This window comes from Anomaloglossus baeobatrachus, chromosome 1, assembly GCF_048569485.1.
Source record: "Anomaloglossus baeobatrachus isolate aAnoBae1 chromosome 1, aAnoBae1.hap1, whole genome shotgun sequence".
NCBI lineage: Eukaryota > Metazoa > Chordata > Amphibia > Anura > Aromobatidae > Anomaloglossus > Anomaloglossus baeobatrachus.
In genome coordinates, this window is record NC_134353.1 from 291,658,638 (window position 1) to 291,675,484 (window position 16,847).

The 16,847-nt window shown below is 47.7% G+C and overlaps 1 protein-coding gene across 1 annotated transcript in view; it reads right to left on the reverse strand.

Moving 5' to 3' along the window:
• Positions 1-13,056: 13,056 nt before the first annotated feature.
• LOC142291966 (alcohol dehydrogenase 1-like) overlaps positions 13,057-16,847 on the reverse strand; it is a 151,288-nt gene continuing 147,497 nt past the window's right edge. The window contains exon 9 of the mRNA XM_075336954.1: positions 13,057-13,406. Coding sequence (XP_075193069.1) covers positions 13,382-13,406 — 25 coding nt within the window. The 3' untranslated portion in view covers positions 13,057-13,381. The remainder of the gene's footprint in view (positions 13,407-16,847) is intronic.

Here is a 16,847-nt window from a genome sequence, read left to right on the forward strand (position 1 = left end):
TCGTCACCTATCCTGTCCTCGGCGGACACCGAGCTGCCATTACCCATCCCGGCAGCGGAACCTGCAGTATTCTCGTATGAAGCTCCAGCAGCTGCCCCGATGTCTACCCTCATCCTAGTCATGTCAGTGATCACCCGGACCCCGGCCAGACCAGACCCGGGCGCATCACTGGGCCCGTCCTCAGAGGCAGAGCACCCGGACCCTGCATCCCCGGCTGCGGAGCAGTCGGTTTTTCAGTTTACAGCAGCGGGAGTAGGACCTTCAAGTCCACCGGTTCCACTACCACGTGGCATCCCGACGGCTGTTGGGGCCGCACGAGTCCATTTAAAGCCAGAGCCAGCTAGGGAGCTGAGGCCGGACGCCGACGCCCCCTACTGGGAGCGACACAGCCAACAGTTACAGCAGGAGATCGCAACCAGAGATCGTCAATGAAGGGAGCTTGCCGCCCGCAACAGAGCAGAGAAGGAGCGCTGCTTTACGAGTCAGAGGACCATGGTGCCGTGGTCTTGTGGATCGTTTTGACCCCGAGCAAGGATGGGGTTTTATCCGTGAAGCAGGCCTCACAGCAGGGGTGTTTGTGTCCCGGCAGGACGTGTCCCTGCATCATCCTTGGAAGCACCCTGCACGTAATTTGGAGCCTGAAGAAATGGTCACTTTTATACCTGACACTGCGGGGAACAGGGCTGGTATGCCCTGGAGGTGACAAAGCATGTGATGTTTGAGGAATGGTATGTGTTGGCAGAGGTAGCACGCAGCCGCAAAGAGGCATGGCTACGGGACCCGGCCATCTAGTATTAAAAATTTTAATACTGTAAAAGTTAAGGATGCCATAGAATTGTTAGGTATCGGTGCTTTCGTTTGTTATTTTTAACAGTTTGTTGTTTTTCATATAGAAACTGCTAGAAAATGAGTGCCTTAATGAACCAATTTTAAATTGAACGGAGAAGTAACCTGATTTTCCTCTAGATTTGCTACAAGTGTACAACCGGTACATGGACTTCGTTAATTTTACAAGGACTTTGTTATTTTAATAGTTAAGTAAAAATGTACCACGGTCACAGGACTGGGGTGACCAACACAGACTTGTGTCTTGTACATAATTGCACCTCCTGTGCACACATGAGTCGTCTGACACATCCCGGGACCTTAACCCAGCCACGGACCTGTGGATAGGTATCCAGAACTTTGGGTTGTTTGGGGTGGCAGGTTGTTGGGATCCGGGACATTGGGACTGCACTGTTGCAGAAAGGGACCGCAACGGAGCAGGTTGAGTCTCTGCTGCCATCAAAACCGGTAGCGTCCCCCTATTGGCAGATGAACTCTAATTTTGCAACATTTAAGTGAAAGTGCCTCCCCTATGTGGGATGAACCTGTTTAATAAATTTTATTTATGTTAACCCCTTTTTCATAGTAAATAAATGCTTGGTGTCCTGTAGCTCGCGGACGAGCTACGTTTAACCAAGGGGGAATGTGACGCCCTTGCCTAGCAGATCGTCACAGGGTGCTGTGCAACCTGCCCTTCTGCATAGTACCTGCTCCTCCTTGGTTACGGGTCCTGTCCCTTTTGGTGTTGCTAAGAACAGGTATAACCGAATCCTGAGGAACACTCTGCACCACACCCACCAGACAATTGGGCAGCCTGAGGGGAATAGGGCCGCCCAGATAGAGGGATGGTAGAAGGAGGGCCAGAAGTGTCAGTTGAGTAGGAGAGTTCAAGCGCAGCAATGACAGTGAAAGGTCACACTGCGGAGCTGGGCTCCTGTACCCGTCCCAGGTGCCAATTGTTGGCCTGGCCTGGAAGGAAGGAACTGGAAACCCGGTCGCAGGGGGTAGTGGCAAGGGGCAGGGTACTGCCACGGAGGGCAGTTCGGCGGCCTTGTGCTAAACCGGGCAGGGGCCAGGGCATGACTGGGTACGCGGACCCTAGGCTGGTAAGTAGCTTCACGCAGCGCAGTAATTTACCCGACAAGGACCGGAGTCTTCACGAGCCATTCACCACCCGCTCCAAAATTGGGGTACTAGCGCAACAAGGGGGATAGGACTTCCCAAAACCGTCCAGAAAATCCCAAGCGTGAACCCTGAGAGCAAGCTCACTCCGTTAGCTACACGGGTAAGCGGGACCCGAGTAGTTTCAGGCAAAAGGGATCCACATAGAGTAAACACAGTGCCAAGGGACAAGGCTTCAGACCAACCAGCAACGCCAAAAGGGCACAGACCCAGCGTGCTCCAACAACAACTGCAGGGCATTCAGCACTGTGGTTTACCCGTTGTCGGTGTCAGACTTTCTGGACTGTGTAAGTAAGTTGTGCCCCTTTTTTCCCGATGGGTCCTCAACGTTCCACTGCCAAGCCCCCGGACACTTTCCCCCTGCCCACGGAGGGGTTAACATCACAAGCTGCCATCCCATTGCTCACGGGCGCTTCCCCAAACGCAGCAGCTGTGGTATCCCACATTACCACGACCCGTGGGTGGCGTCACAAACTTTGTTGTTCACCCCTTTTAAATACCCCCCCCTTTTAATTCGAGTGGCCGCGCAACCCCGCCTCGGGTCTGGAGACCCCTCGAGCCACTGCGGATCCGGATCCGAACAGCCCGTCGGCTGTCGCGGGGGCGGCACATAATAACATAACAAAATAAAGGAAAGTTAATAGAGTTGAGTGAGTACCTGTCTGATACTCGCATATTCATTCCAAATAGCATGTGCCGTGCAAGTCAATGGGGAAAAACTCGCAATATAACGAGTAACCCAAATGCTGTACTATTCACTACTCGCACGAATAGTATGGCATTTGGGTTTTCCCCCATTGACTTGCATTGCACATGCTATTCGGAATGAATACGCAATTATTAGACAGTATTCGTTATAAGTATAGCGAGTACGAATACGTAGGAACTCGCTCAACTCTAAAAGTGAATTTATTACAGTACAAAACAAACAAACCAGCTTCTGACCTAAGAAACCCCTTTGGTTTACCAGCTTGGGAGTCCTGAGGTTCTCACAAACAGCACTTTGCCACTTTACTCAGTCTCCATGCTTAGTCTATACTCCCCACCATACAGCAGCCATCCCAGAATGGACAAACTTGTCGACAACTTACCCTTTAATTCGACTCCTGACAGAAATGAGGCAGTGGCAACAGTGACAGTAATCAGTCACACATTTGCACGCCTTTCTTATTGTGTAAGTCACAGACCCCAAATCAAGTGTAATGAAGTGTACTTGTGTTATGAAGGGGTATACATTTGGGGCAGTGGGGACTACTGACTGACCCATATTATATACAGGACAACCATCTGGTTCCTTATCAATTCTTCTACAGAAACTCTTCCATCAATACGCATCCAAGCAACCACTGATTGGCATTCCTTGTGTCCTTTAGGGTAAAATTAGCATTCCTAACTGCCCATTTTCCATGTTCAGATTTCACTAAATTGTTCATGCTTGTCTTGGGATCCCAGTCTGATGGTAATGGTCCTGATCTAGTGAAAACAGTTCCCACAGCAAACTGTCAAGTGTGGCGTCCAATCTGTTATTCCGCTATTGAAATTCAGTGGATTTGGTTCATCATTGCCATTGTACCTGATTTTTTTTTTTTTGTCAGGTTTTGTGTGTGTTGTGTTTTTTTTTTTTGTTTGCACCCAATTCATTATTACATTTTTCTCTTTTTAAGTCTGTTATTTGTGCTCACCTGTTTGTTTGGTTGGTTGTTTGTTTGTTTTCCCATTTTTATGGTGCAGTTGAGCTATTCCAGATTATTTTGCCTGATTTTTTAAAAGTTGCAATATTTAGCTCGATTCCACTCCAGTCATTCACTGGTGTTTTTTTGAGTATGCCACTATTTTGGCATCATTTTTTCATCATTTTGCAATGAATTGAGAGATTTTAATATTCAGACTCATTATCTTTTCTAGGATCTACTGGGTCATCAGCGACAACACTATAGGCTGCTTTACACACTACAACATTGCTCAAGTGTTCTTGTTGGGGTCACGGAATTTGTGACGCACATCCGGCCGCTTTAGCGATGTCGTTGCGTGTGACACCTATGAGCGATTTTGAATTGTCGCAAAAACGTTCAAAATCGCTAATCGGTGACACGCCCCCTATTCCCAATTATTGTTGCTGCTGCGTGTACGATGTAGTTCGTCATTGCTGCGGCAGCACACATCGCTATGTGTGACACCGCAGGAACAAGAAACCTCACCTTACCTACGGCCGCCCGCAATGAGGAAGGAAAGAGGTGGCAGAATGTTACGTCCCGCTCATCTGTCGCGGGCGGGGAGGGAGCTGCGCTCACCACGCTCTGGTCTGGCGCTGCTGCTGCTGCTCGGTGGCTTGAGCGGTGGGCCGGATCCAGGGACTCTAGCGGCGCCCCTCGCCCGTGAGTGAAAGGGGGTAGTTGGGGTTTGGGGATTTGGTCCGTGATGCCACCCACGGTTTGTGGTGAGGTTGGGGCACCACCGCTGCTATTGACGGGGATCCCGGGAGCGATGGCAGGGAGCAGCTGGGATGTTTCTCTCCCCTCCGTGGGTAGGGGGGTTGGTGGTCCCGGGGCCCAGTGAGGTGACGGGGATTCAGGGTCGGGCAAGGTGCAGGGTCGCTTGGACTGCGCAGCGCGGTGCCGGACGGCACGGTAGTACTCAGCCACAAATGGATGCAAAGTCTCTGGTAAAACAAACGGCTGGATGGACGGGTCCCGCAGCCGGCTGCTGTGGTTTCTCCCGGACGGTTGGTGGTGGCTGCCTTTCCCTGCACCTTATGTGTATCTTCGGTCCCGATGGCTTCCCACCGGTAACCCGCTCCCCAGCGTGTATATGGGCCGGAGGAGCCCTTTTGCCCGCAGGCTCTGGCCCTGGGAACTCTAGCTGTGGTGGTAGCTGTATTTCCCTTTTGCTGTTTGGACAGTTGCCTTCAATCGGGTCTTGGCTGTTAGGAAACCCCTGGGGTTCCGGTCACTGATGGATTTGACCTGTTTAACGGCGACTCCAAGCCTGGTCGGGGTCCGCAGGCCCTGCCGGTTTGTGCTGGCTTCACTTCGCTCCCCAGTTCGGTACCGGCGGGCCACCGCCCGTCCCCAGTGCTACGGTTCCGCGTTGATCTGCCTCCCCTGCAGACGGCCACCACCGTCTGCCAACCTTGCTCTTGGTGCCTGGGCCACGTACCCGGACACGGTCAGATTGCTCCTCTCCTACGACTTCCCTAACTGATCTCTGACTGCCTTCCCTTTCCCGCCTCCAGGACTGTGAACTCCTCAGTGGGTGGGGCCAACCGCCTGGCTCCACCCCACCTGATGTGGACATCAGCCCCTGGAGGGAGGCAACAAGGATTTGGTGTCTGGCTGATGTGCCTATCTCGGGGTGGGGGTGTTGTGTTGTAGTCCCTGTGACGACCTGGCTAGTCCAGGGCGCCACACATCTCCGCCTCTCCGCTTCTATTGGGCGGTCGCTTAGTGACGTCGCTGTGACGCCGAACAAACCACCCCTTTAAAAGGAGGCGGTTCGGCGGTCACAGCGACGTCTCAGGGCAGGTAAGTAGTGTGACGGGTCTGAGCGATCTTGTGCGCAACGGGCAGCGATTTGCTCTTGAAGCACAAACGATGGGGCAGGTACGCATGCTAGCAATATCAGTAACGATATCGCAGCGTGTAAAGCGGCCTTATGTTCTACATATACAACAAAAGGCATTTTACATCTATTAAAGTGTCATCTATTAAAGTCTATTAAAATGACCAGGAGGAAAAAAATTGTGAATATCAAACAGGAACAAAATTACATTTTCTGTCATCACTGTGTGAGTAATACATCTATTCCTATCTATTCTATTCCATAAACATATAACATATGTTTATGTTGTTCTCTACTAAATTTATTATGCATGAATGTTTGTCTTTTGCTGTACTAACTGTTACAGCCGCAGGGGCGGGCATGTAACAGCACTAGTGAGTGAATCCACTGGACCATGGAGCCTGGGATTACCCTGAAAGGGTGTGACTAAACAGCTACCTGATCTTCTCTAGAGCCTCTGGTTGTATGTTTAGGCTAGTGCTGAAGGGAGCCTCCAAGTACCACTCCAAGGCAATCACCAAGTCTGCAGTAGCTGATCCTAATGACGCAAACAGGCCTGAGTCGAAACTGCGGGCTAGAATCTGAACTGGCAGCAGATGAGACTGAGTCAGAGCCACTGGCTGTATTCTGAACTGGCAGTAGTCAAGATAGAGTTGGACCCATAGCTAGGAGTCTGACAGGACAGGTACAGGTTCAGGAACAGGTGGAATGAGTACAGGTTTGGGTACAGCCAGGATTGGTTCTGGGTCACAGGACAGGTACTGGTACACAGGACAGGTTCAGGTTCTGGTACAAGCGGGGTCACAGGTACTGAGACATATGAACAGGAACCTGATAAACTTACTACGGTAGTACTTACAGGACAGACTAGGAACTATCACTGCCCAGGCACCTCTCAGGGGAGAGTGCCTTAAATATCCAATGCCTCACAGCCATAGGCGGAGGACACTTCTGGAGTGCACACACTGCCCCTTTATTAAACGGTGAGCATGTGGACAGGAGATCTGCTCAACATGCGCAGACCCAGGGAGCAGGACACGGGACACATGTATGGCTGTGGCAGAGAGTGTGTCAACATCCTTGTCAGGAGAGACAAGTAGGACAAAAACAAACTAGCTTCTGACCCAAAGAGCACCTCTAGTATTCCAACTTGAAAGTGCAGAAGTTCTGCCCTGTCTTATGGACAGCAAGTTTCCATGTCTCTCAGTTACTGTGTGGAGTGTTTTCTCCCCTAACCACCATAAATGAGCCATTGAAGGGACTGGTCTGAAGATACTCTGTTATACAACTCCTAACAGAAATGGAGCATGGCAAAAGTAAAAACTGTGATAGCAATCAGTCACAAGTGAAGAAATGTGCGAATGTCGGGCCGTGATGGCTTCGCACTCCTTCACCAGAGAAAATCCATGCTTGTAGACTGCTTGAGGCAGGGTGTGCGACACTTACTGTCTTCTACAGGGCAGCATCCTTCACCGCACCACCAGTCACCATCTTAGATGTAGCAAAGAAACAAAGGACACTGGAAAACTCGTGACAAAACAACAGTAAATGGTTTATTAGATCTTCCACCGTCACGACAGACATGGCCACACATATGGTTCTGCTGCTGCTTTATTCTAGCGAACTCTTAGCCTATCCCCCTATCTGGCACCTAGTCCTCCAGCTTCTGGGCAGATACCTCCTCCTTACCCTTTCTTACTCTTTGGCTAACCATAGATCTTACTGCCCTGGATGTCTTCTAGTAGATCATCTTCCTTTGGTACTCTACCCCGACTGTTGTCTAGTCCCTGGACATTTCTAAGCCCATCCCAAGGTGAGCTGTAGGCTCAGGAAGTTAGCTCTGGGGTCCCAAGTTACAAGGTTACGTCTTCACTCCAGGAACCCCACTGCAGAACTTTCTTATTGAATAAAAGAAGTTAGTAAGAGCATATAAATTCAGAAACATTATTGGCATATACAGTATATCACAAAAGCGAGTACACCCCTCACATTTTTATAAATATTTTATTAGCTCTTTTCATGGGACAACACTAAAGATATGACACTTTGAACAATTATTACTTTACATTGTATCAATGATTTAGATATAGATTTCTTTGCTTGTGTTCCTCCCCTTACAGATCTGGATTTCTTTCCAGCAAAAAAAAAGTGTGAGACAAAGACTCTGTTATACAAATATTCACTCAAAAACAAGTACAAGGAGTAATAAAACCTACCATATTGTAGTCGCATCCACAACCTACTGGTTTCTGTCCAGACTAGAATATCAATAGCGGTACGACTAAAAACAACAGCTCGGACCTGGCTCCCTGAAAGGCCATTAAGTTATTTCTCATGACTCCTGAGGAGCCAGAGGGGAGGTTGCTACACCCAACTAACCAAGATGAGGAAAGTGTAGAGGGGTATACAGAAATCCAAGGTGAGTAAACATAAAACACCTGCACAAGGGGAAAAAGAATAATAAGGGTAACGTCCTGCCAACCTCACAGAAAGATGAAAGGTGTAGGAAAAGTAAATGAGAAAACACAGAGCAATAACAGTGGTCTCTGCCTAAGAGGCAAAATCCCTAGCTGCAGTGATGGAACTCTGTTGCAGAAATATACCTAGAAATATAACCAGCAAAGAAGGCCAATGCAAAGTGAGTATAAACAGCACCACCTGGGATGTGATAGGACGGAAACAAAATGGGAAAGTGAGAGCTGCTTCTGTCTAAGCGCAAACCAAGGGAAAAAAAAGCAAAGACAAGAGAACCATTAGCAGTTAGACAGAGACCGACCAGGCTGTGGCTAAGCAGGGAAGGAAGCTGACCAAGCAGCAAGAGGTCACTGGATCAAGTCATTACACTCACCCATGTTTTGCGTTCCATTCATTTGTGAAAGCCTCCTGCATGTTTAGTCTATTGAAGAAGATTGAGCATTTGCGGATGCCTTCAAATTACTGTTAGAGTAGCAGTTCCTCTAGGTACATCATCAATCAATGCAAAAAAACATAACAGACCAGAGAAATTCTGAAGTGCAAAGAGATATGGAAAATCCAGCTCCCCACCACTTAATTTGTGTTAAGATGGAAATAAATGTCAGGTGATATTAAAGGGAACCTGTCACCAGATTTGGGGACTATAAGCTGCGGCCACCACCAGTGGGCTCTTATATACAGCATTCTAACATGCTATATATAAGAGCCCAGGCTGCTGTGTAGAATATAAAAACACTTTATAATACTTACCTAAACGGTCGGTGCGGAGCAGATGGGTCAGATGGGCATTTCTGTTCTCCGGTACCGGTGCCTCCTCTTTCGGCCATCTTTGTACTCCATCTTCTGAAGCTAGTGTGGATGAGGCGTACTATGTCATCCACACAAGCCAACACTGGGGTCCTGCAAAGGCGCACTTTGATCTGCCCTGAGCAGGGCAGAACAAAGTATTGTAGTGCGTATGCGCGGACCCTCAATGCCGGCTATTGTGGATGACGTCGGACGCGTCATCCACACTAGCTTCAGAAGTAGGAGGACAAAGATGGCCGAAAGAGGAGGCGCCGCAACAGGAGAACCGAGACAGACATCTGCTCCGCACCGATCATTTAGGTAAGTATTATAAAGTTTTTTTACGTTCTACACAGCGGCCTGGGCTCTTATATGCAGCATGCTAGAATGGTGTATATAAGATCCCGGTGGTGGTGGCCGCAGCTTAGAGGCCCCAAATCTGGTGACAGGTTCCCTTTAAGTGAATTCTAGAAAATGTGTTTCTAGGCAGATTACGTATGTACAATTTCCAAAAAAAGGGAATAAGGGATAATCCTTTCATCTCTGCTTATCTCTAAAATACTGTTATTTCAAATTCAATTGGGCATACTCTTCTCACATCCCAACATGACCTTAGTTCCAAGCTGGCCCTGGTTAGAAAGCCTGAATGAACTGACAATGCATTTAATGTCTTACTGCCACAACAGTCTGGATTTACAGTGCATTAGAGTAAAGGCTGCTTTACACGCAGTGATATCGCAAGCGTTGTTGCTCGTGAAAGCACCTGCCCCCGTCGTTTGTGCGTCACGGGCAAATCGCTGCCCATGGCGCACAATATTGCTAGGACCCGTCACACATACTTACCTTCCTAACGACGACGCTGTGGCCAGCGAACAGCCTCTTTTCTAAGGGGCGGTTCATGCGGCGTCACAGCGACATCACACGGCAGGCGTCCAATAGAATAGTAGGTACGGCAAGCAGCCGCATGAAAGTCATGCCCACCTCGTTGCTGGAGGACGCAGGTATGGTGTTGTTCGTCGTTCCTGGCGTGTCACACGTAGCGATGTGTGCTGCCTCAGGAATGACGAACAACCTGCGTCCAAAATCAGCAACGATATTTGGGAAATGGACGACGTGACAACAATAATCGATTTGGTGAGTATTTTGCATCGTTAGCGGTCGCTTATATGTGTCACAAGCAACGACATCACTAACGAGGCCGGATGTGCGTCACGAATTCCGTGACCCCCAATGACATCTCGTTAGCGATGTCGTTGCGTATAAACCCCCCTTAAGACACCTACAATTCAATAAGAACCATTTATTCCTTTCAATAAATGTGGCGCAGCTTTCAACTGCTGTACACCACCGCAAGAAATGTAATCCAGTGAGAGACCCAGAGATGTCTGAAGTAATTTACTCTACTTTTGTGTTGGAAATTATGATGAATTTTCTAGCTACTCTCAGACTCCCAGCAAAAGTTACATTTTTTTTGCAACAGTAGTTGAAATTTTATGCCACAACTCTTTTTGATGAATTAATCCATTGTGTAAGTTTGTGTGTACTTGAATGTTTTATTTCTTTTATATCTTTCGATTCCTAAATGGATGTTTTAATGCTGAATTCAGGTTAAATAGCCTAGTGTGTAATGGAGAATTACAATTCCTCACACTGGAAATACGTGATGCTTGTTTATAACATTCATAAAATCTTAACTATTATTTTGACATTTACCTGCAAGGATATGACCACATAAAAATATTCTTCCTATTTAAAACATGCTGGACTTTGACCTTTCACTACTAAATAAACCATGATTTGGATGAATGCCCCTGGACGAAGGTATGTTGCCGAAACATGTGTAGGGCGTCTTGTCTTTTGCTGGGTATTATCCACCATTATATCTTTAATATATCAGGTAATAATATCATTGGTTTCCCTATAATGTCAATGCGATCACTGTTAGCCTGACCAGATTGTTACCTGCAATGTTTACGGGTCAGCGTGATTCCTTCTCTGCTGTGACTGCTTAATAATGCCATAGAGTGCTGGGCTGCGATAATATTATTTCTAATAAAGGATTTTTCGGGTGTGTGTTTTTTAACTGTAATTTACAGATTAATCATGGAAGGTATCTCGGGGAGACGCCTGACATGATTAATCTAGGACTTATTGGCAGCTATGGGCTGCCAATAACTCCTTATTACCCCGATTTGCCAACGCACCAGGGCAAATCGGGAAGAGCCGGGTACAGTCCCAGAACTGTCGCATCTAATGTATGCGGCAATTCTGGGCGTCTGCTGGCTGATATTGTTAGGCTGGGGGGCTCCCCATAACGTGGGGCTCCCCATCCTGAGAATACCAGCCTGCAGCCGTATGGCTTTATCTGGCTGGTATTAAAATAGGGGGGAACCGCACGCCGGATTTTTTAATTATTTATTTATTTATTTATTTATTTATTTATTTGACTGCACAGTATAGACACGCCCACCGGCTGCTGTGATTGGGTGCAGTGACACAGCTGTCACTCAGCGTGTGGGCGTGTCTCACTGCAACCAATCACATTTGCTGGTGGGCGGGGAAAGCAGGGAATACGAGATTGTTTAATGAGCGGCCGGCTTTTTCAAAAAAGGAAAAGCCGCCGGAGCAGTGTGAACGCCGTGCAGCGCCGGTGATCGGGGATTGGTGAGTATGAGAGAGGGGGGGGAAATCACCAGCAAATGAGGTGAGTAACGCGATCAGCTGCTGTCACTGAGGTTACCCGGTGGCCGCCACTGGATCCAGCGGTGGCCGCGATTAACCTCAGTGACAGCTCAGCTGATCGCGCTACTCACCTCATTGTGGAGCTGACAGTAGCGGCGGTGAGTAGCGCAATCAGCTGAACTGTCACTGAGGTTACCCGCGGCCACCGCTGCATCCACCGCTGGATCCAGGTAACCTCAGTGACAGCTCAGCCAATCACAAGGCTGTCTTCATTAGCTGCGTGGAGGTGACCGGAGCGGCGGTGTCTTCTGCTGCTCCTGTCACCTGCATGCAGCAGAGCTGGATGCCACGCTGGAGGACCGTGGATTACGCCGGACATGGAGGGCTTTGTTGTCGGTAATAAATTGGTAATGAGGGAATTTGTTAGTGGTTTTTATTTCTAATAAAGGATTTTTCGGGTCTCACAGACCCTCCCCTTACTAATCTAGAGCTTAGTGGCAGCTGTGAGCTGTCATTAACCTCTTATTATCCCGAATGCCACTGCACCAGGATGAGCCGAATAAAGTGACGGGCTTGTCGCATCAAATGGATGTGGCAATCCTAGGTATCTTCAGGCTGCTATTTTCAGGCTGGGGGGCCCAATAAGCATGAGTCTCCTAAGCCTAAGAATACCAGCTCCCAGCTTTATCATGGCTGGATATCAAAAAGGGGTGGACCGCAAGACTTTTTTTTTTTAATTATTTATTTTAAATAACTTTTTTAAAAGCTGCATGTGGTCCCTTTTATTTTGATACACAGCCCAGATAAGCACACACTGGAGGCTGCAGCCTATAGCCGTATGCTTTATCTGTGCTGGGTATCACAATATGTGGGGACCCTATGCCAATTTTTTTATTTATTTATTTATTTATTTTTATACCAATAGAGACACACACACCGCCTCTGATTCCTTGCAGTTAGACATGCCGTCACTCAGGGTAGGGGAGCGTCTAACTGCAACCAATCAGATATGCGGAGACTGTCGGTGGGCGGAGGAAGCAGTGCATATGTATAAAGTTAATGAGCAGTCTCAGAAGTATTATGCGCTTGCTCCAAAACCCCTATCTCTTCCACCTCCATTTTAAAGCAAAAGATTCTGGTACCCATAGACGTATATGGGTACCGGGGTCTGGGCGAGATAAGTGTGATCAATTCAAGGCCAAAACCGGGGGTTTTTGTTTTGTAAACCCGCCTGGACACGGCGATCCCAAGTGTATGTGAGTCCACCTATCACTACTCTGTACACAAATAAGAGGCAGGAAAAATCTGATCCACTATACAATGAAGTACTATGGTCCACTGGAAATCTGTGTTGGGTCACATTAAAAGCCATTTTGGACCACAGGTTGAACACCCCAACGTTCTGAATTCAATGCTACACTATGAATTTTACTCTTTTTCAACTAGTTACTTTAGACTTCATGACATGTGAGACTCCACTCCAATTTTTCCTTTTTGACACAAGCACAGCAATGTCAGAAAGTAAATGCATCACTGCGTGACCCAATTAAAATATAGAATAAGGTTTTATATATTATATCATTTTAAATAATTAGGCATATTTATCTCTTATATTTAGGGTATACATTTAGCAGAGTTGCTTAGTTTGACAGGCCATATTGTGTGCTTAATGCATTTCTACCAGGATCTATAACTCTATGTTCCACGAATATTTTAGCACACTAAAAAATATTTTACAAATATATAGTTGCACAGCATTTTTTTCCAGATGACTGGATTTATGAAACATGAGCATGTCAGTGTTTTAAGTGGCGATTTTATAAACTGTATCCGTGTAGAAAAGATAACAGCCGGCATATGCAAGACTTCCCGTTCAAAACATCAGGATCGTACGAATGCTGAAAAAGATTAAAACAAATTATAATATAGTTAATTTCAGAAGGATATATATATATATATATATATATATATATATATATATATATATATATATATACACTGATATACACGCAACACTTTAGTTTTTGCTCCCATTTTTCATGAGCTGAACTCGCAGATCCAAGACTTTTTGTATGTACAGAAGGCTTTTTTCTCTCAAATATTGTTCAGAAATTTGTCTAAATCTGTTTTAGTGAGCACTTTCCCCTTTGCTGAGATAATCCATCCCCCTCACGGGTGTGGCATATCAAGATGCTGATTCGACAGCATGATTATTGCACAGGTGTGCCTTAGGCTGGCCACAATAAAAGACTACTCTAAAATGTGCAGTTTTAAGGTCCAGTCACACTAAGCAACTTACCAGCGATCCCAACAACGATAGGGATCGCTGGTAAGTTGCTAGGAGGTTGCTGGTGAGCTGTCACACTGCGACGCTCCAGCGATCCCACCAGCAACCTGACCTGGCAGGGATCGCTGGAGCGTGGCTACACGAGTTGCTGGTGAGCTCACCAGCAACCAGTGACCAGCCCCCAGTCTCCTAGTTACAGCACACATCAGGTTAATTAACCCGATGTGTGCTGCAGCTAAATGTGCACAGAGCAGGGAGCAGCGCACACTGAGCGCTGGCTCCTTGCTCTCCTAGTTACAGCACACATCGGGTTAATTGCCTGATGTGTGCTGCAGCTAAATGTGCACAGAGCAGGGAGCAGCGCACACTGCTTAGTGCTGGCTCCTTGCTCTCCTAGTTACAGCACACATCGGGTTAATTACCTGATGTGTCCTGCAGCTACATGTGCACAGAGCTGGAGCCGGCAGCACAGGCAGTGAGAGCGGAGGAGGCTGGTATCAAAGGTAAATATCGGGTAACCAAGGACAGGGCTTCTTGGTTACCCGATGTTTACATTAGTTACCAGCCTCAGCAGAAGCCGGCTCCTGCTCACTGCACATTAGTTGTTGCTGTCTCGCTGTCACACACAGCGATCTGTGCTTCACAGCGGGACAGCAACAACTAAAAAATGGCCCAGGACATTCAGCAACAACCAACGACCTCACAGCAGGGGCCAGGTTGTTGCTGGATGTCACACACAGCAACATCGCTAGCAACGTCACAAAAGTTGTTCGTTACCAGCGACGTTGCTAGCGATGTTGCTTAGTGTGACGGGGCCTTTACAGTATTGAGGGATCTTGGGGAAATCAGCCAGTATCTGCTGTGACCACCATTTGCATCAGGCAGTGCAACACATCTCTTTTGCATAGAATTGATCAGGTTTTAGATTTAGATTGTGACCTGTGGAATGTTGACCCACTACTCTGCAATGGCTGTGCAAAGTTGTTGGAGATTGTATACGCCGAACCAGAGCATTCCAAACATGCTCAATAAGTGACATGTCTGGTGATTATGCTGGCCATGCAAGAACTGGAGTGTTTTCAGCTTCCAGTTGTGTACAGATCCTTCCAACATGAGGTCGTGCATTATCATGCTGCAGCATAAAGTAATGGTAATAGATGAATGGAACAATAATGGGCCTCAAGACCTCATCATGGTACCTCTGTGCGTTCAAAATGGCTTTAATAAAATGCTCCTGGGTTAGTTGTCCATAACATATGCCTGCCCATACCCTAAAGGGAACATCTCTCCAAGGTGCCAGACACCAATGAATGTGAGAATTTTCCCAATCAAGTCGGTTACAACGACAAACTGAGGTAAGGTTGAGACCTCCATAAGGATGATGAGCATGTGTGTCACCCAGGGCTATGGGGTACTCGGTCCTGGGCTGTATATGTATGGAGATGCTGTGTCACGGTTGTGTAATGGCCGAAGCCCAGTTCCGTGACCCTGGGGACGCTTATTAAAAGGGATTATATACAGGGGAAGTTAAAGAGTTTGTATCGTCATGCCACTTGCAGCTTGCAGTTATGGTGATGGAACCACCGCTGCACAGTCTGTTACCACTGGGGCTGATGGTAGTGGCAGCCTGGATATTAGGCCCTTCACAAGTAGGGCCGTGCCCGAGAGAGTGAATGGTGGGATCCAGCGCAGAAAGAAGGGAGACCACATGATGGGGATATAGTGCAACTTGTTTTTTACTCACAGTGGTGTTGAGCTGTGGAACTGAGGACGGCTGGTTCAGACCCCTGGTCCCTTTTGTCCCAGTGCCGATATGGTGACCTGGTAGACTCTTTACCTGGCACCTCTCACTGGTTGGTGGGACCCCGTAGCTTGGAGCATTTTTGGGTCCCTTACTGTCTGTCGGCAGTCTCTCGTCCGTACAGCGGGCAGTGTGAACCCTGTAGGGTCGGTGTTCTGTTCCGGTCCCTGGCTCAATCTTTACTGCTCGTGCCCCCAGATTCTTGGGTCAGTGAGGTCCATGAAGGTCCCCTCACCGTGCAGGTATTTGCCAGGTTGCCTGAAGCTGTCGCCTGACCTAGGGCCTTGTGCCCTGTCAGTTCTCTGGTTCCAGCGGTACCTGACTGTACCCTCCCTAGCAACCACTCTCTTATGCCACCTAGGTCACTGTTACACGACCCCGTCTGGAGACACGTCCGTTCCCTTCAACTGTCACTACCGAACTCCTCTGACGTTCTTCCTGTGTGTCTGTCCCCTCCCACCGGGTTGTCTAGTGGACTGGCTCCACCTCTTGGCGGCCATCCATTGGGTCCGGACTAGTCGGTCATCCCTAATGGGGAGTGGGAAACTGGGGATGTTATGTGTTTTGGTGGTACCGACACTGGTCTTCCAGGTCCCTGTGGGTAAGCCCTGCATCTTTGTCAGAATGCAGTACCTAGTAGTGCCCTGATGGGTTCAGGGGCGCTACACATGCAGATGAGCTTCCCTGAGCTATTTCACTGAAACATCTTTGAAGACGGCTTATGGTAGGAAAATTAACATTCAATTCACAAGCAACAGCTCTGGTGGACATTCCTGCAATCAGCATGCCAGTTACACGCTCCCTCAAAACTTGTGGCATCTGTGGCATTGTTTTGTGAGATGAAACTGCACATTTTAGAGAAGGCTTTTATTGCTGCCAGCCTGAGGAACATATAGACATACTGTATGTACAAACATTAAGCAACACTTCTCTGCAAATGATTAATATACAGTTGGGTGAAAGATAATGACAGTATGTTTAAAACACTGAGGGAAAGCTTAATTCTCATAATAGCATTTATTTCCATATACACCAAGGCAGTGGAAGCACTGCACAATCAATTCCAAATTAAAATATGAGCAAAATATCAATTTTAAACTGAAAATGAAGAAAAAAGGAATAAGCTGTTTAAAAAAAATAAATATTAGTGTCTGTGTGCCGCCCCCATGCCAGCAGCCGGGCTGCTCGGATCCGGATCCACGGTGGCTCGAGGGGTGTCTGGACCCGGGGGTGTGCGGCCACTCAAATGAA